At 33.4% G+C, this 21044-nt stretch overlaps 1 protein-coding gene across 1 annotated transcript in view; it reads left to right on the top strand.

Annotated features, from left to right (window-relative positions):
• MALRD1 (MAM and LDL receptor class A domain containing 1) overlaps window positions 1–21044 on the top strand; it is a 203587-nt gene that overhangs the window by 66946 nt on the left and 115597 nt on the right. Inside the window, exons 21-25 of the mRNA XM_048950504.1 lie at window positions 9607–9763; window positions 13121–13231; window positions 13601–13814; window positions 17177–17424; window positions 19160–19457. Coding sequence (XP_048806461.1) covers window positions 9607–9763; window positions 13121–13231; window positions 13601–13814; window positions 17177–17424; window positions 19160–19457 — 1028 coding nt within the window. The remainder of the gene's footprint in view (window positions 1–9606; window positions 9764–13120; window positions 13232–13600; window positions 13815–17176; window positions 17425–19159; window positions 19458–21044) is intronic.

Below are 21044 nucleotides of genomic sequence, written 5' to 3'. Positions count from 1 at the left end.
CTCTTTGTTACAGCATATGTAACACTTGTTACATATAACCCTGTAACACTTTTGTAACAGAAGCTAAGAGCTAGCTGTATTTCATCAGGATCTCCCTACTGTTATATTTTGTTTCTTCGTTTTTCTCTGCTTAAAATGCTTTTATGGCTATTGAAGCACACTGTGATGATCTACAGCAAATGTTGAACGCTGATTAGATGGTGACTTTGGGTGTGAATATTACTGGGTAGTTATTGGGAAATTCCACTGATATCTATAATTTTATTCTTGTCTTTTTTTCCTTTTACATCTATTTTTTCTTTTCTTTTTCTTCCCCTTTCAAAGGGAACTGAAAGGTATAAAATGAGACATGAAAGAAAATAACATCTTAACTCCTGTTTCTTAAGTAGTAATCCCTACCCTGTAGGAAACCTGATTTAATAGATACATCGCAGTCACAGTATTCTCAGGTCTAAGGACATGAGAATAATTCATAAGAACAAAAAGTAGAAAATCACTGCTGCATTAGCCTGCTAGTGCCTGGATGGAAGGATGTGCAAATCTGGAAATCAGAGGCAAAAATAATGAAGTTCTAAATTGGAGGAAGAGGGGGGAACAAAGGCCACCTCTCCTCCAGTTTCTGCGTTGCCAGAAAGGTAGCTGGTGATCTCTGTTCTCTCAACACTCTCAGCAAAGACAAATAATTCCTTGACCATTGTAGGAGAGTTTTTTTCCAAGTTGTCTTGACCTCCAACTAACTTCATACTAGAGCTTTGTTTTTCTTTCCAGACATCTTCATCGTTCAAGGAACTTTAAGCCCAAAATATAAAAGCTTTTAAAATCCTTTTGTGATACTGGGATTGGGCTTCCATATGTCCTGATGAAGTCTTCTTCAGGATAATTAATATTCTTTCATTTATGTATCTTAAACTGGCTTTTTTACTACTGTTATACTTGTCATTTCATCTGAATCTTAGATTCACGTAACAATAGTTCTGTCTATGTGAAGTTTAGATGCTGACCCTCAGACATTCATGTTCGTATGTGCAGATCTCTCATTAAAAGCATAGAAGATCTCAGTTTCATTTCTCAAAAGTACATGTATTCTCATGTTTACCCTAGAGTGACTTGCTATGTAGGTGTCACAGGAAGATGAATTCTGTTAGCCTTATAAGCACTTAGAGACATATTCTCTCATATAGGTGATTCAGCCATTTTTTTAAAAAAGAAATTTAGTCTTCCTATCTATCCAAAAAGATCAATGTAACATATTACCACTGTTGTGTTTATTATTTTATTGATAGTACTGTACAGTAATTATAGCCTTTCTAGAAATCTTGATTAGATCATTGATCAGGAAAAAAGTTTGTGACAATTCATTCAGATAATCAAGGTACAGAAAATAGGTTTACTTCAGCAGTGTTTTTTGAACAAGGTGCAGCATAAGGTATGTTTGTTCTCAAAGTGGCTGTGAAATAAGGGCTAATTTGTGTTACTTCATTAAAGTACTGGCAAAGTATCATAAATGCTGCTTTACTGTGCACACTGGTAAATATCTGAGGTGACAGTAGGGCAATTACAAAGACCATAGGTATTAGACATTTGATGCTAAATAAAAATGTATTTGTTAAGCAGTTTTTACAGCAAAGTACAATTCGTTACTGTGCTGAAATGTACGAAATTGCTAATTAAAGCTAATGCCTAAAGTAATTAGAAATTAGATTGACTTTTTCACCCTAAGCTTAGTTATTTGAGAAGAAAATTCATTCTCATTGTTTCCCTTTGCTTTCAACCTCACAGGATTTATGGAGATATGACAGAATGCTAACGAGTTGTGGCAGGTTCAGATGAGCCATGGAAACACCGTGAATTAATCTTAGCTCTGTGTCAGTCAGAAGCCATGAGGCTAAAATCTCCAATGGAGAAAATCCAACTAACAGTCAGTTACTTGTATGTTATGATCAAAACACAAGGTCTTTCATCTCTGAGGCCATTTACTTTGTGAGTTGGTAATGCTGCAGTAGTTTTAAGTGCTGTTGGTAAATCTTGAGAGAGTTTGAACAGATATTTTCTGAGAACAATGACACTGACTGAACAAAGCAAAAAGTAGAAAAGGGGATTGGGCTAGTTAAAAACATCTTAGCTCTAATGTTCAATTATAAAGGCATGCTTATTTTCTGCTAAATTAATTAGGCTTGAGTTCCTGGATGTCAGAAGATCTGTTACTTTAGCCTTCTGATATTTTAAGGAAACCTTAATTCAGTGATACAATTTCTGCTCTTAATGTACCCAACATATTATGCGATTTCAAAGAGTAGTTGTGATATTTGAAAAAACATATATAAGTTCAGTATAGAGATTTTCAAAATTTGCAAATGAACAATCCTTACAAAAAGCACAGCTGTACAGGAATGTGCAGCAATTATGATTTGCCTGTGCAAGAGGTCTAATGTTTTTGAAACGGTGGCTGCTACTTCCATGAGGTCCTGCTCAGCTAGTGAAACAGAATGAAATCTGAAGCGCATCAGATTTGAGGTTTATTCAGCATTGAGTGCTCTCTTCTCTGACTATAAATGGTATGTCAGTGCTGCTGACTATAAATGGTATATCAGTACTGATTAGCTCCAGTCTAATTTTAGCTAATGCTGGTTCCTCTTGCTGTACTATGGGAGTGTGGCCCTCTAGCATGAAACACAAAATTGTCCCAGGGCACTGAGCACTGATGTACTACCTCCAATCGTCTCTCCTCTGCTGTGATTACATTCTATTACTATAAAAAACACATAAATTTCCAGTCTGTTCTCCAGCCAAATCTGCATGGCCCTTTGTATTCTTTTATTCTTATCTGATTAATAGTGACAGATTAATCTACAAAAAGTAATTATGATTCATTTGTAGAATTACAGTTTTTTCTCTACAGCTTTGTTCATGATATACTCTGGACAGCATGGGTGTGCTTTTTGTGTTTTTTGTGGTTTTTTTTTTTTTTTTTCTTTTTAATTAGAAGTCTTCTAGAGGAGACTTCTGCTTCTCTTACTATTTTAACAAGCAATATACTTCTTAACAGTGTGCTAACAGCGATGAAATTACAGCTTTTTTTCTCATTAATTTACTTTAAAAAAAGAAAAAGAAAACTTTCCGAATTTGCATCCTTGAATCAGAATTCCTATTTTACAGAGACAATCCCCCAAACAGCTTCAATGCATTTAAAATGTATAGGACAAATTTGAAATGGCTGATGGGCAAATTGTCTACATTCCAACCACAAGCACCAAAAAAAATCTTCCTCGCCAAAACAAATGACATCCTGAATACAAAATCATACCTCATAACAATATGCCACAGGAAGTTTTTACTACACCAATTCTGTGTTTGTCGTTTTGTATTGATGAGTGTATGAAGAGTTTGATGTGTTTCAATATGTTTTATTTATGTTAAACTTCCTGTCTCCTTCTGTTTAGGCTGTGCTGACTGTTATTTTTTCAAGCAGGAATTTCTTGGCAGTGCAGAAATTAATTACAATACATTAAAACAAATCTTTAAAACTCTGAGCGGATTAATGATAGCTGCTAGCACTAGAGGTACTTACACTTAGGTATAAGTGAAAGAGAGGTATGAGCTTTATGTAATGTTTTTATGCTCCATAGAGCTACTCTCAGTAGTATCATTTAGATAACTGTGTGCATATCTATCTATCTCAATTGAGAACCCTATTTGTAGTGAAGTGAAAAATGCAAAATTAAGTCTTACAGGCTCAACAGCTTATTTTGAGAATGTGGTTATTGTACCACCTAGAATATGGAAAATGAAAGGAAAGGAGTATTTCAGCCATGCTAAGTGTAGCTTACTGTATGTGCTACAGTGAATGTGTTTACCACTGTCTCCCATGTGCATTGTACTTATGTATGTACAGTTCTTGTGATTCTTGAGTTGAATGTGTAAATGTTACATCAGAATAGAGACTTGGGGAAAAAGGTAATGAAACAACAAAAAGAAATGTATTTTAAAATGTTTATAGTATTTCCATTCTTTCACCAGTTCTCTCCTGCCTCTTCTCTCTGTTCCTAAAGTACTATCTGAGAATACATAATATTTCATCTGGTTACAGCTCTTTAACAATATGAGGATGACATGCAGTTGTAGTGCACTCTGAAAAAAAACCATCAACGTAACATTGCACTGAAAATGTCTCCAGTCTCCCCTTGTTCCTCTGTAGAACAAGAAGCTCAACTTTGAATTTTTGGTGACTGTACCAGCATTTCAGAGAAATAAGCCATCCTCAGTAAAGAAGTCTGAGGTATTATTAGATTGCAGGTTAAAATTATCGTTTGACTTTAGCATAATTTGTTTGTTAGCATCTCCTTATATCATTAGTAGCAAATTTCAGATAAATGTTTCTGGAAAAATAATCTAGTATTATACACAGCCATCACAGTAATTCAGTTAAGACACAGAAGCCATTTGTTGATGAGAAACTGATGGAAAACAGTAAATTTATTTACATATTTAAAAGCAGTTTTTGTGTGTTTGTTTAAAGAATCCAAAGCAAGTATGGAAATGTTTTTTAGAGAAAAATATTGAATTTGATAAGTGCTAAAAAGGCAATTCTAAGCTTTGCTCAATCCATGCACCTGATCCAGTTTTAAAATGTGCTTAGGATGCAGTGATGACTTTGAGATTTTGATTAGAAAATCATGGGATACAAAGACTCTTCCCATGGGAGACAAAGAAATTCCTGATCAATAAGGCTTTCACAGTAACACCTGCAAAATTTTCTGTATCAGAGCTTTGCCAAACAGTATAATAAGCAAATAATTAAAAATACAGTAGAGAGGTAAACTGGTAAATTCATGTACCATAGTTATATGACTGTTTTAAAGAACATTGATTTTATGTCCCTATTAGTGCAGAAATCTAGTTTAGTAACTACGTTTAAAGAAAGACTGAACATCTGCAGATGCAAATATCTAAATGAACATTGGTCCAAGGAGAAAATAAGATATCTGCGGTGCAGGAGACTCTTATAATATTAACAAAGTAGAAGAGCTTGATCGGTTTATAGTAATTTCACATGCAAGGCATAAGGAAAAAAAAAAAAGAAATATTAAACTAATCCAAAATGACTCAGAAGAAGTAGATTTGTGGAAGTCAGAAATGTATAAGCAACTTTCTGTAAACATAGCTAAAAGATAGGTTCTGTAACAGAAGCTCTTGGAACATTATTTTCCAAGAGTATGTCTACATTATGACACGGCAGTTGGCATGGCAGTACTGCTTTTTGTTCTAAGTTAATTACTTATGAATGCTAAATGTTAATGAAATGGGAGGTGACTAGATAGAAAGTATTTTTAAAATTACAGCAAAATGTTATTTCTTTCGGAAATTACCAGTATTTGAAATTAAATTTATCACAAAATTCTATTAGTAAGGATTTGCATTCCTGACTTCTGATTCCTTTCAGTTTTATTATAAGAAAAGTTTACAGAAATGTTTAAATTTCATTGAAAATCCTGAAATATATATATTCTTTCTAGTTGTTTGGTATTGATTTGAGTTATTGTCTATTTAAAGCCTATTAGAATTTAAGTGGTTGGAAGTGTTTCATGCAGAAAATCTTCCTCTTCTATGCAGTGGAATTGATTAAGTTATTGGAGTTCTCATTATCCTGTAAGATTTATGGAACTTACCCATTTTACTTGTTCAGTCTAGTGGGTGATGTCCCTGCCTATAGCGGGAGAGGGTTTCAACTAGATGATCTGAAGGGTTCTTTCCAATCTAAGCTGTTGTGATATTGATTCTTTTTCTGCAATAGTATTTTCATAGCTGCAATCCTTCACTCAGGAAAGTGCCCTTTTGAAACCAATGACTATGTTACATGTAAGTCACTTTAAGACAGAGGCTGTAAAATTCTGTTTGTATGTTATGATTTGTAATAGGCTATCCTATATAATCTACTGAAAGATAAGTAATCAAACTTTTTCTGGTGCAGATAGTGAATGCATAGCAAATACAGATACTACAGAAACAATGTGATGTTCTCTTATTCTCCTTTTTCTTCATCTCTACTATAGAAGCACGATCTTCCAAATTTTCTTCAGATTCACAAGCATTATACACCTTGAATAAAACCTTGGCCACTGGCCTCAAACTCTCTCTTTTCCACATCAAGTGCTGCCTTCTGGCATGATGGGCAATGCATCAAGTAGCTATTACTAGAAGTATGAGGAAAGTGTGAGCTTAAATAACAGCATAGGTAAGTCAGAGGAGTGAAGACAGCAGAAACTATTTATCCAGCCTCTTCTGATCTTTCTATTCCTCTTTACTTTCCCATACATCCTTAACATTTTTTTCAACTGCGCACACTTCTTTGCTCAACAGGCATCACCCAGTGAAGTGTATCACCCAAGGTTCTTTAATTATCCAGATAGAGATGTGATTTTGGTCAAATTTCAGGAAAAAGATCCAGTCAAAAACAGCAAGTAAGAGATGGATGTCTGAATTTTCATCATACTGTTGATTGTAATCTATTGCTCATTCAAACAGATCTCACTGACTGTTCTGAACTTGCAACAGCTTTTACAGCCAGAATATTGAGTATGTTTTCAGACCTCTTTTTCATTCTGCTTGTTATTTTCAACTCAGCCCCTTTGAATGTTGTTCTCAGTACTGTACAACATTCTTAGGCCACAGTGCAGGAATCCCTGATTTTGTTTCTCATATTGGTTTTAAATTTTGTTCTTTTTTGGGGAAATTTGGGCATTCTTGGGCTACTGAGGACATGAATTCCCGGATGACAATTAAATTCTGAATTTTAAAATATTTTTGTAGACCTGAAGAGAATTCAGCATTCTTGTACTGCCAGACAAGACTGGTAGAAAAATCAGAAATGAGATAAAAATAAAAGAAATTCAGTATTCCTACCTGGACAGAATAGATTTCTTCCAAGGAAAGAGGAGAAAGAAAGAAAAAAAAAATACCAAATGCAGATTATTTGGAAATATTTGTAACTGTATATGTGTCAAAGTTTTCAGATGTCACTGCAGCTTGTTAGGAAAAGCTATTTTAATTGTTTTATTTTGGAGTCATACAAGCCTTCGGGTAATTTGGTAAGTATATGTTTTTCTATATTTTGAGCATATTTTTTGCAGTAGTTCATATGCAAATACTTATGCTACTTATGTAAATTCATGCAGTAATTATAAAGATGTCTACATTGCCATGATACAGCAAGAAAAGAAAAGCTTCAGGGCCACTTCTGTCTTTTGCTTCCGAAAATAAAAATAAAATTGTGGAGAGGATTCAGAATTCCAGATCATTACTGTTCTCCCTGACAGCTCTTGTCTTTATCAATGATTCCCAGCCCATTAAAATGTTTGATCTTTGCAAAGTGCAGTTTTGCCTCACACTTCAAGAAGTATTTATAAAATTTTTACTCCTTCAAAGTATCCTCTTCTACATGGCTTAGAAAAAGATTTGTTATTTTTTTTCTCAAAAATTTTGGGCATTTCTTTTATAAGAAATGACATTACAATCCTGCAGAGTAGTTAATTCTATAATATAAGTGGTAGTAAAACTGTTGATCATGACTTCTTGCTTGTATTTCATTTCTATTTTAAAAAATGTGCTTTATTTTATCCATTTGATGTTAACATGTAAGAAACTGTCTGCAAAACAATGTAATCTTTCCCTGCATAAATTCCTTCATTTTATGAGATATTTTAGTAGTACTCCCCTCTCTATTTAAGTACAGCAATTATATCAGCAGTTTACAGCTGTGAGTCATCTTTCCATGCTATAGATATGTTATGGCAATAATCCACTTCTATTCCTTTTTACCTTTGAAACTATTTTACACACATCCTTCCTAATAACTGCAAATAGAATGATTCTCTCAGTCTTGCATGTTAGATAAGGTTTTGGGAAACCTCCAGGACATGCATAATGAGTAGAAGTTTGTATTGCAGGTAATTAAAAGTGCTCCCATTATTCTGGCCATTGGAAGTTCTAATAATTACGTTACCTTGCTGAAGGAAATAACCTGGGATTTCTGTACCAAAACGACTTTTGCTATCAAAATTGTCTGATATTTTCACCTCTCAGTATATTTTCTCTAGTTTTCCAAAATTATAGCAGATCTACTGTTAATTTTTCAAATACGAGACTAGGGAAGATGGAAGCAGTATTCTGTGTAACAATGACCTAGATGTTGCTTTGCAATTATTTGACAAAAGCTGGGGTTTTTTGTTATTTGTTTTGTTTGTTTTTTTTTTTTTAATCAATTGCTATTACTAGATTTTAATTTTCCTATGAAGCAAAATTTTTACATCCAATTGTCAAGAAAGAGGAAGAGATGGAAAAAGATTTTTATTTAAATACATGCTTAAGATCAGCCAAAGGTTATCGAAAAGATAAGGAGATATTGGTGAAATTTTACCCTCAGATATCCAGGAAGATCAGGCTGTTTGCAGTCTTTCAATCTGACAAAAGTTCTTCCACCTGTGATTCTAAGGATTAATGAATTTATTAAAGGATTTCGAATCCTTAGAGAAAATTGCTGTGTAATATAATTTTGCTTGTTTCTACCCTATTTTATTCTATGTCATGTGTTTAGAATGTTCTACTCCTAAAGTGACTGAATGATAGAATTCATTAGTCTCCATGCTGCGTGATGGGCTATAATTAATATAAGTTGACTCTTAAAATTATTTCTACATGCAAATTATCATAATACATTTAATCTGCCATTTTTGTAAGTTTACAGTAATAAACCTGTATACACTAACTTCAGGGTTTTTTTAATCATTCAAGTAGTCTGTCATGAGTTCAGTGTAGGCATTGCAATATGAGAGGAGTCATTTTCAGATAAGCAATGAAGAAATTAAGAAATATGTATATTTGGCAACAAGATTTCACAGACACTTTACTAGATTGAAAAAAAAATATACCAACAGGCAAACAGAAAATACAAGAAACTCTAATGAGGAAATTTTTAAAACGTAGGTTCCATCATCAAGTTTGTAAGGTCCTGTTGGAAATATTCATAGCTTAATGAAGCACTGATTGTGCAATGTCTCTGTGCAACTCTGTAAAAGAGAACAGAATCTTTTATTTGGTCAACAGCTGTGTTGTCTTTGAAAGGCAACTTTTTTAGGAACTTAATCTCAGCAGCCTGAAACCCTAAAACTGTCTCTCAGTATACACTCAAAGTCTGATCCACACCACAAAGGCAGTGTCATCTTTCTCAGCATGAAGAATTTCATCCAGTGTCTTGGCATATTTTACCTCCAAGCCAGGAGGATGTCCATATGTACACCAGCTTTGAGTAGGTCGCTGATTTCACTGATATAAGGGACTAAAAGTCCCTCCAGGCTCAGATATCTGACCCTGTGTAAAGGAAGACTTAGCTCTGTGATTTTCTTTGTTCAGATATGATACAAAAGTACCAAATGCCTTTTCAAGGGATTCTGTGCCATTCTGGCAATACATTGATGAATTAAAAGGCATCCAGGTACCCAGATAGTAAATGTAATATATGTAAAGGAAATATTACCACTTCAATGCAGCCGGAACTTAATTTTATTTTATTTTTTCTTTTTTTAATAAAGAAAACCTTTTCTCTCTGGACAGGAATACTGAAGAAGGCACGTATCTGTTTGCTGACAGCTCAAATGGAGAATATGGTCGCACTGCTGATATTGTTACACCAGCCATTTCCTTTACAGGACCCAAATGCAAAATTACATTTTGGAACCATATGAATGGTTCAACGATAGGCTCTCTGGAGGTATGGAGGTGTACTTTGTTTTCCTTCATTCTTACTGTCTGAAATTTATGGGAGGAAATTAATGCCTTGTCATTTAGTTTCATTAGAGTCCAGGCTGTCAGTTAATGAAAATGAGCAATTGCTAATGCTTTACTGCTCTCAATATGTTTTGATTGGAGGGAAGCATTAGCTTGAGTATGCTGTGAAAAACATTTTACAACAAACTAAAATGATGATCTTTAAGCATGTGCCAAGTCTGGAACTTCGGTACAAGAAAAAAGCCTTGAAATGCATAATAACTCTTGACACTGAAAAACAGCAATAGATATTTGGAAATTTAGGTTTTTGGATGAATGTAGGAGTTTGGAAAAAAAAAGTAATTGTATGAAAATTCATTTTGACATTTTTTAGAAACTTCTTATTGCTATGTTATTCATTTGAAAGTGTAACATTTATTTCTCAAAGATTAATCATACTTCTATTTCTATGACTGAACAATAACAAACTTTTTTATTCATACCCTTTTCTTCACTCCAGTTAAAATCAAAATATTTATTGATAGGATATCTGTTTTGTTCAGCAGCTTATAGATAAAAAATGTCACTGCAAAGTGACTGAATAAAGCAAGAATATTGTTCTCCACGCATCAGAGTAACAATCATGCAAGTTCCCATGAGTGTTATACAGTAATTTACAGCATCAGGGATGGATTTTTGAAATACTCAAAATAATGTGGCCAATTAAACTAAAATGTGTGATATAAAAAAACTAAGATGTGGTGTTCTTCAGCCTGTGTATCTGATTAGCTAGTTGCTCAGAGGAAGTACACCTTATATATTCTTAACCTACTATTAAACAATTAATTTATTTTTTTCTCCCATGAGAAAATAGAGATCTTGCTAGGACATCAACAAGTGCTCAGATTTTAGTTTATCAGAATTAGTTGGAGAAGAGGGCATAAAGATGGCTCACCCTTAGCTTAAAGATTTGGAACAGATCAGTGAATTGTAGCCTCTTTGCATTTGTTGTAAGGTCCCAGATTTTCTTTAGAGTGCGGGAAGCCACGCTACTTAGAAGCATGTCCACAGATAGTTTTACACAAATAAGCAGCTTAGTTAATCACAGTAGCAAGGTGGCACTGTGAAAGAAAAATGTTTTTTTTTTCTCAGTTCCACAGCCAGGTAACAATGTAGATAATGACCGTAAGTTGTGCCGGGGAGATTCAAGTTGAGTATTAGGAAAAATTTCTTTTCAGAAAGAGTGGCAGGGAATTGTCACAGGCTGCCGGGGAGGTGGTGGAGTCACAGTCCCTGGAGTTGTTCAAGAAACATGGAGATGTTGCGCTGGGGGATGTGGGTCTGCGGGCATGATGAGGATGGGCTGATGGTGACACTGAATGATCTTAATGGTATTTTCCAACTCTTTTTGTTCTGTGATTCTATAGTTTCTAGTAGGAGACCACAATTTCACTCTATTATTTAATTGATTTTTTTCCATCTACAGCTTAATCAATTTTTAAGATATACCAAAGCCAAATCACAAACTCGCTGTATTTTAAACATTAATTGTTGTCTTACTACAATTGCTTAATTATTCAATTAACTATAAGTGTAGAAATAATGTGGAATATAAAATTATTTAGATAATTTATTTTCTTTTAAGTTTTATAAGTCTTACATGAATGTGAATCTTCTGTGGTTGAACACTGCAGATTTGTTACTACTTTTATTAGTCTTCTCTCCCATGCCTACCTCTTTTTATTTAATTCATAAGTTTGGATTTTTGCACGTTAGTTTACATCCGTGGCATGAAATGTTGTCTAGGATATATTGAAGACTCCTGCTATTCAAATGCATGAATGTCTTTTCGTGGTTCTATAAGTTAAACACCTATAAGTTGTCGCATTATTGTGCAACCTACACTTGAATATTAGCTGGAACTATTTTTCTTCACTTTCTGCTCTCTGACTTGGCATGGATAACTTTAACAAAGAATTAGCAGTCAGTTTTCAGTAACTTGCTAAGTAATTTAAATGCACAGGTCTTTCGGTTAGATTAGGGTATAAGAGAAGGCCTAAATTTTGATGGGACTTAAATTTATGGCCATGTTTCACCATAAAATTACAACATTCAGCATGATATCAGAGAACACATGAACTTCTGATAAAGGAATTGGATTTATAATTTTGTAAATAATTTAAAGTCTGTGTGAAATTGTATGTATTGCTCTATATATAACCTCATGTGTCTATATAGATATACCTATACAGTATCTGCATAAGAGTAAGAAAAATCTATTATTCAGCACTCCATAATCATCTTAAATAATACATGAAACCCGTTTTTCTCTATTTTTATCTTTTTTCCTTAAAATTCATCTTTTTTGTAGCAGTTTTTCTTGTCTATAAAGCCAGATGTCACTTTGTTTTTCTATTGTAATCAAAATATTACACCTGTTTCTTTTTTCCTCTGGACTGGAAGCTCTTCAGCTTCCAGGATCTGCTATTTGCTTGCCAAAGCTTACCTGTTATGGAATATGATACAAACTCTTGGGACTGCGAAAATTTTCAAAGTCCTTTTTTTCATTAAGATAAAGAATGTTGGGGCTGCCCTAAGAAGATTATGCAGAGTAGCAATAAATCCTTGAAAGCAGAACTGGTGCAGGCAACTGGTGAACTGATGTCTATCTCTGTGAATGTTGCCTGGAAACAAGACTTAACGCACTTCATCACACTCCCATCTTGCTGTTATTTTTAGCTCAGTTGAATCTGGATGTTCAAGACGTTGTAGCAAAGAATACTGAGGATTTTGTGCTAATGTTGAAGTATTAGCTTTCTCTAGTTCAACAGGTTTTTACAATAGTCTTCTGTTGTTCATAAAGATAAACTGTGGATGTTAGAAGGAAAGAATAAGTTTTTTTGTTTCTTTGTTTGTTTTTCTGTAGAAGAGAAAAAAAAGTTTGATAGAGAATCAAGGCATAACATTTTTCTTGGAACTTAGATGGAGCAATTGAATGCAGTCTAATAGATGCACAAACTATTACATTTTTCAGTAACTTGTTAATTAATTTTGTTTTTCATGTTTTACAAATGAATCTTGACCTTTTGCTGAACATTTTTTATTTGTGACTAGACATTCCAGCTAAGTTAAATGGTAACTTAGTCCAGTTAAATACCTGAGCAGAAAGTGTTTGTGAGTAGATGAGAAAGTTTTAAAGCATCATTTTAATCAAACTGTGGTTTATATCAACCAATCCCTTTGCACCTGATATTTAATGGTGGTATATAATTAAATTATAGAAGATACTTTGGACGAAGTTGAGAAACATGGAGTGAGTTTGTAATGGAAAAACTTTTTTGTGACCTGAATTTCCTTTTAGCTACTCTGTAAAACTGGTAATAAGACTTCTACGTTATGGACTCAAAGTGGCAGCCAAGGTCCAAAATGGAATAGAGCTGAAGTGTTCTTGGGAATTCGTTCAGATTTTCAGGTGTGTATTTGTATTTCACATGCTCTCCAGAAAACTGGCTTTAGATACTTTTATCTTCTGCGTTTTCCTATTGTTTCCCTTTTTGCCACATAAACATATTCTACCTATCCTAGACTAGATGACCTTTAAAGGTCCTTTCCAACTCAAATGATTCTATGATTCTATGCTACATTTAAGAATGTTACATTGCCCACTACTTCTGTCTTGGATGCCCTTTAATTGAATTTCAGATTTCTTTTAACATTCATGGGAATTACTAGTGACAGACTAATATTTTTCAGGCTTAGTTTACCATTGTTGTCTGTTCTATTTATGTTTCAAGTATATCTAATTAGTGTTTTATTCTAATATTTTTGTAATTTTTATTAGGTTATTTTCAGGGCAAAACGTGGTGTCAGTTACATGGGAGACGTGGCAGTGGATGATATCTCCTTTGAAGATTGTTCCCCTTTGCTCATCTCAGGCAGACCTTGCACATTAGAGGAATTCACATGTGCCAACAAGTACTGTATTCCGAAGGATCAACTGTGTGATTTTGTAAATGACTGTGCAGATAACTCAGATGAGAATCCTGCCATTTGTAGTAAGTATGATAGGCTTTTTAAAAATTATTTTTTATTTTTTATTTATTTTTTAATATATAGTTATCACAAATGTGCCTGTTGGGAATTTTGAATGCTTCAGTACCACTGGCAGCCTATCACTTAAAACAGCAAACACATATGCAATAATTTAATTATATTCCTTGGTTTTTAAGGATTTTAAACTACTATTGTTTAGTTTGAAATAATATGATGAAAAATAAAAATTCTATTAGTGAATTTCTCAATATAATTCAGAAAGCAGTGGTCTTTAATGCGCAATAAAAATCTGCTTTCCATATGACAAGAATGCACTAAGAGTGGAAAAAAAATATCAAACATAATACCTTTGGGAAATGGGGACCTGGTTCCTTTGATATTTCGAGAATTGCGAGGTCTCTTAGTTATTTCATGTTCAATGTTTTAAAATTTTAGTTTTACAAGAGATATCAAGAAACAGCATTTGTAGTAATGGGAAGAAAGATAGTGTTTAATAGCAATTTTTTTTTTCTCTAGAGAAATGGGTAAAAATATGCTGTTTATATAGTACTAATGCTTTTTTTTTTCCTCTAAGATTTTGGAAAATGCTCAAAAAAACAAATCTTCATTGTTTGCTATGCTATTAGAAGTTGCCTCATTCTTACTGAGGTTATGTTTACAATTTATCAGTTTCTCAGGGAATACAATTATATGAACAAAGTAACAGTGATATACTGTAAAGTGAAGGGAGATGGCAAAGGGGCTGTATTTTTAGATGCTTTTCATACTAATAGACTTCTCATTGATTTCCAGAACAGGGATGTCTTATCTCTAAGCTATTTGTTAGAATTTTCAGTAACAATGATAGCAATTAGACCTTAAGTTTTTACTTTCTCCAATTTCAGTTATTTATTTATTGGTTATTTTTTGTATTTGAAAATGTGGTGACAAGATCATTACGAACAACTCTTTGTCTGATCTTAAATTATTTCACTGAGAATTATTCTCTTTGCTGAATTTGGTGAAAGAGCTTATGCGCAAGTGTAGTACACCAAGACACCCATTTCTTTGGTTATAATGTAACCTTATTTATTTATTTATTTTAAGACAAGAAAGTAAATTTCATAAGTGCAGAATGTTAGTTTGGTAGTGAAAAAGGAGACTTTTAAGGTTTGATTTGAGCATTGCTATCCTATCAATTTTCCGTGATGTGTTCTTCAAAGACAGCCCCATGTGAGTATTAAAGTCATATGATTGCTCATTATGCAACCCCAGTTAAGAATGAATTCAGCATTTTTGTCCAAGTGGTAAAGAAAGTAATAAATAAATTAAAATGTGACCATAAAAACCTTTTCCTTTCCAATCATTATTTAAATTTTTTGCAGAACATAAGATAGCAAATTCTCGTATGAGTTTTGCAACATTAAACTAAATTTTCTAGTTCTGTTGTTGACAATGTCACTTCATGTGCATGAAAACTGAATGATTGTTGGCTCACGTGACTTTGGAGGTTGATGGACTAGTGCCTTAATTAACACTAAAAAAAAAAAGCTAGTTATTTCTTCACAGTTTATTTCACGATAGAGACTGCCTCTGAAGAGAATATAATGATAGGAAGCACAGATTTCTGATCTTTGTGATGTTTTTTCATTCCTTGCAAACATCAAAGAAGAGCTGTGTTATTGTTGAACAACAGCTTGAAAACTTCAAACTAAGAAGACTGGTAAAGTCATCAATTGGGCAAAGAATAGCAAGTGAATGTGGAGGAAACAGTATATAGCTATGACTGTAAATTGCGTTTACAAAACATGACCAACTATGTGCCTTCTAGACTTATCCAAAGTATGTAAATTTTAGCAGTAACCTCCATGGATCACTACTGCAGATGTTTGTTATGTGCACAGAGAGTCATAACTTATGCAACTAATTAAAGGAATTTCTTTAGCTAAGATCCTGAAATATTACATAGCAATACGGTCATATGGCCAAAGACAAGGGCAGTTCCATTTAAATGATGACCAATTTCTTCATAAATTGTAATTGTATTTAGCACATAAGGGTTTTTTTTTTATTAGCATTACCATTTAAGAACGAGTTTTACTTGTAGAAAAAGATGATGAAAAGTAGTGCTATTATAAAACAATATAAAAAGTTACTTTTTTGCTTAATAGTTCATAGTTCTAAGAAAATGTTTGAGTCCTCATTCATGCACATGGCCTCTACAAAGAAAATATTCCACCTGAATTCAGCTTTAAGAGAGCTGTTTAGATACATGTATAGACTTAATGAATGTTAACTCATCAGCTTCATTACTGAGACTTCTGACAAGATTCCAGTTTAAAAAAAAAAAAAAAGCTACTTTAATGTGGCTGAACTTTAGAAGAAGTTCATGTTTTGTTTACATTTTAGGAGAAACCTTTTGTCATTCCTTACACTGTCAGATCAGATGATCCATTCGGTTCCTCAATTTATCTTCAAAGCTCTTTCCTTTCCAGAAATAATAGTAACAATATTCAGGGCACAGTCAAAGTCTTTTGAAAGTTCTGGCAAACTCCCAGCTTATTTCAGCAAGTTTAGGTTTGATTGGTGTAACCATTATAATAAAGTTATAGATATAGAGGAAAATTTATAGGCAGATAAGACTTTTGGAGTAGTGTACTGACTTAACCTTGATTTGTGTGGGCAACTGACTGACCATACTGTCTGTTTTGAGATTAAAAACTGGAAAGCTAGTAAAGAGCCTGCATGTATCATATAAAAATCAATCAAAATTATGACTTTTTTTCATAGACTAAATACAATTAAAGGAGAAATGAAGATAATCTGCATATTGGCCAATAAAATGTGTGAATTATTCTGAAAACATGATAAACTAGTTAGAGGTTTGTTTCAGCTCAAAACTAACATTCCTACAATTACATTTTACCTCTATGGAGGATGTGTCTTTATAGTGCTCTGTTCTTTTAATTGGATGAGATTCTTTTCTGCAAATGTAGGAATTTCATATCTTTTTTCTTTTTTTAAGTGTTCCTCCAAGAAAAGGATAGTTTTCTGCAGCTGTCTTGGATTTTCTATGGAGTATCCAACTGATCCCTGCGTGTGAACCTCTAGACTTAGATTGCTGTATTTAGTTGTTTTTATACCTATAACACTGTTGATTATACTAGTAAGAGCATGGTCATTTATTTCACGTATATTCTGTTTTATCCTATACCATAATTAAATCCTAGAACACTAAAAAATGCTCTGCTTAGTAAGATTCATGAATGCTTTTTCCTTTCTTTCTATAGATTTTTTTTTTTTTCTTGGCAGATAATTGTGTATAAGATAGCAGTGTATTAACTTTCTGAAAAAAAAAGTTCATGTGTTTGCAAATATCTTTCAGGTGCTACTATTGGGCGCTGTCATTTTGAGTTTGATTTTTGTGATTGGAAGCAAGAAGAAAATGATGATTTTGACTGGCACCTCAGAACTAGCAGTACTACTAAACTGGGTACTGGACCAGCTGCTGATCATACACTGCAAGAAGTGTCTGGCTACTACATTTTTATAAAGAATTCTTTACTTCAGCTGCCAGGACACAAAGCTAGGATTTCTAGCCCTGTGTTAAGCAGGATGAATAAAAAATGCAAGGTATGTGGGGATGTAATACTGGCAGGAGCGCAGAATTTGATTTCTAGGTTACATATATATAGTACTCCTAAGGTAAACAGAATTACTGAGATACTTCTGATTAAAAACCAGTATGTTGTGAAAGAATCAGAACCTGATCTTATTTCCACTTTGAAATCATAGGAACAAGTGAATCTTTTTGCTAGTTATGGGAGAAAAATGATTTTTGTAGGTAAGTAGTCTGCAGGAGACTTAAATAAAGTAAACAGTGAAAGAAATATGTAATTTATAATATGCATTATGCAGCACCAGCCCTGTGTATCCTACAACTACGTAAAGGATTGTGCTTTCATTAGGAAAATATGTATAAATACAGTAACAACTTGCTTACAAAAATAAATATAGCTACAAAAAATATATTGTCTGACAGATGTTTTCTTGTTTGGAAAAAAAGAAAAAGAAAAAAAGCTTTTATTTTACAAAGCACTACAGCATGTTGTTGTGATTTGAGCTTGATAATTTCTTAGCAAACCAGGATTAAAAGTTTTTCTAGTTTATAGTCTTTGCTGAAATTATTTCTCTGTTTCATAAGACAGCTAGCAAAACGCATCTCTTAGAAGATGCCATATGTTGAAAATATAGTGAATTTTGCAGAAAGCACGATTTTGTACATGCTTTGAATTGGTTTTCTTTCTCTGTTTTAATCTGTTTTACTCCTTTCTGTCAATTATTATAGTTGAAAGTAAATGGAAGCAGTGATCCATGTGTTGTTTCACACTAGAATCTAGGGCAATGAATTTTGAAACTACTGTGGTTAAAAGCAACATTCATGCTACTATTTTGCTAATTATTTTGCTCTTCACACATAAAGGCAAAATAATCCGACAATATTTACGGAGGTATCAGAATATTTGCTATTATTTTTCGTAAGGATAGATTTTTCACTCTTTCTGGCTTGTGTTATGCAATAGACTAGGAAGAAGTTTGTAGGTAAGTTCTTCCATAATGTAACATGAATTGTCTTCTTTTATGGTCATATATTCTTGCCAATATTCTATATTTGTCAGAAGCAATATTGAATTAGATTAAGTTTTAATCCAATGCAATACAAGCAATTCTTTGCTCTTGAATTGAAAATAACAGAGAATAGTTATTGGTGCTTATTTTTTCAGTGGTTTTATTTTTCATGTTATATTTCTTTCTTACCTTAGAATTTTGTAATTTCTTTTCCCATTTTTACTCAAATCTTACTGTTTTCTCATCCAAAGACCCCTTATTTTTATTTTCACTAGTATTTTGTATTTCTGCAGCCCTTTTTTCTTCCATAGTAGATTATATAATATTCTAGTTATAAGCTATAGTCTATCACAGAGACTTTTAACAATAGAAAACTGCTCAGAAGAAGTTTCTTCTTCCTGTTTTAAAAAATACTCCTGTCTTCTATGCTTTTCTTTCTTCTTCTTCTTCTTTCTTTTTTTCTTTTTTTATACCAAGTATTCTCTTTCCTTTACATTCACATGCAAGTTTTTTAAAAGAGATGCAGTCTTAACTGTCACAGTATTGTAATGCTGGCTTCCAAGTTTGGTTTATGGAATAGTTCAAAAAGTCATTTTTGCGTGCATATATTAAATTCTGTTTGAAAAATTAAATCAAAGTGCTGCTAACATGACTCCATTTAAAATTTAGGGTAAATACAATAGCAGAATATCTCTGAACTCACCTACTGCATACTAGAGTCTACTGCTCTTACTTACAGATATTTTTCTATTACCATATGTATGGAGCTCAAGTTGGATCATTGATCGTCTACCAGATGACTATGTCAAAATATGAAAAACTCCTCCTTATTCTTACTGGAAACCAGGGAAATTTCTGGCAGAGCAAGGCACTGGACTTGGTTGGAGATGGAAAAGAAGATTTCCAAGTCATATTTGAAGGGATAATTGGAACAGATCTCAAAGGTGGCATAGCACTTGATGACATCACATTATCTCAGGAGTGTTTACCATCCCAGGTGTTTTTACCAGCAGAATCCACAACACTGCCTCCAACAGGTATGTTCTTGGTAAAGATAAAACTGTCTAAGTCCTGAAAGAATATGTGGCAGTGGTGTCTTCATTTCTGTCTATCCTTCACAATAGAAACAGAAAGGATATTTTACTAATGTGTTAAAATTCAGCATGTTTTTAAGCGGCGTTTTGAAATGTTGATAAAATTATTTTTATAATGTGACTTTTGAAGTAATAAGTTAATACTTGTGAATCTATAAGGCCTATGTTCTGCCACGTATGTTTAGACAATATCCCGTTCAATTCAGTGGGATTTATTTATCGGTATTTACTTGTAAAAATTATTATATTTATTGTAAAAAAATTGAGAGTAGGACAGAGCCCAGTACAAATACACTGTGTTAAGGTAAACAAGAAGTACACAGGGATGGCTCTAATGTTTTTTAGCTAATGGGAATCCCTACTGTGAGAGCTACTGTTTAGGCACCATACTTATCTTGTTCCCTTGTGTTATGATATGAACATTGATACCATTATTAACATCATCCTCACTTATTGCATATAGGAAATAAGACTTAGGAAAAAATGCTGCCAAAATTATAGTGTTCTGATGGGGATGGATTACTCTGTCTCCAAGGTAAGCACTGCTTTTAAAAGCACTGATCCTGTTCATTCACAATATTTGCTTGTATGTGAAAGGCAAAGAAGCAGCTCTCTCTGATAGAACAGACCTCCTTCCACATCTATCACCAAAGCTGCTGAAATTTAAACTCCCGAGAAAGAATTTAGGAGATGGATTTTGTTCCTTGGCCTACTCCTTGAATGGCCATGGCAAGTCATTTTATATCTCTTCTGTCTGATGAATAAAACAAAATTAATATTTCCTGAAGTCAAGGAATACTGAGAGAATGGATTGTTAATTTATGTGAGCTGCTTTACTTTGTTACTGCCACTAATGAGCAGCCTTCCACTTTAGGGTATCATTAAGCACTGCTCCAGCACTGGGATATAACACTGGTGAGACTATATAAAACCTAAAAAAAAAAAACAAAAAAAAACACTGCACTGTGCACTGTCTATAAGATGAGCTGGAAAAACATGGGTAATGGTTTCCAGATATACCCTGAGAAATGTCCAAGTCTTTACAGTGCATGCTATTGGCTCCCTACTTCTGTCAAAAACAGTCATAGATATTTATTGCAAATGTGATTTGTATTTTAAAGTTCAGCTTTATATAAAGATTACCCCAAGAGGAACACTATCTGAGATTTCTTATTCCTTATTTTTTTATGTTTTCAGGCTCTATCTACTTAATGGTAGATGCAACTCCCTGTGGCAACATTGGAAACTCTAAAAGTTCTGGTTTTGATTGCCAAGTATGTTCCAAAACACTTTTATGATGTATATAATAAAAAAAGCTACTAAAATCTCAGGAAAAAAAGAAAAGACATCAGGGACAATTTCTTGTTGTAACTCAAATATATTTTGTGAACTTTGTAGATTCACCAGTTTAAGATAATGATCTAAATTCATCCTTGTAGTACCCCATCTTTTCTATATCAGCAATTTTTGCTTGTCCTGGACCAAAAAACCTGCATTCTTTCCTGAGGTTTCCAACTTACAGGCACTATT

This window comes from Lagopus muta, chromosome 7, assembly GCF_023343835.1.
Source record: "Lagopus muta isolate bLagMut1 chromosome 7, bLagMut1 primary, whole genome shotgun sequence".
Classification (NCBI taxonomy): Eukaryota; Metazoa; Chordata; class Aves; order Galliformes; family Phasianidae; genus Lagopus; species Lagopus muta.
Note: the sequence above shows the minus strand (reverse complement) of the source record. Positions and strands in the feature narration are given on the sequence as shown.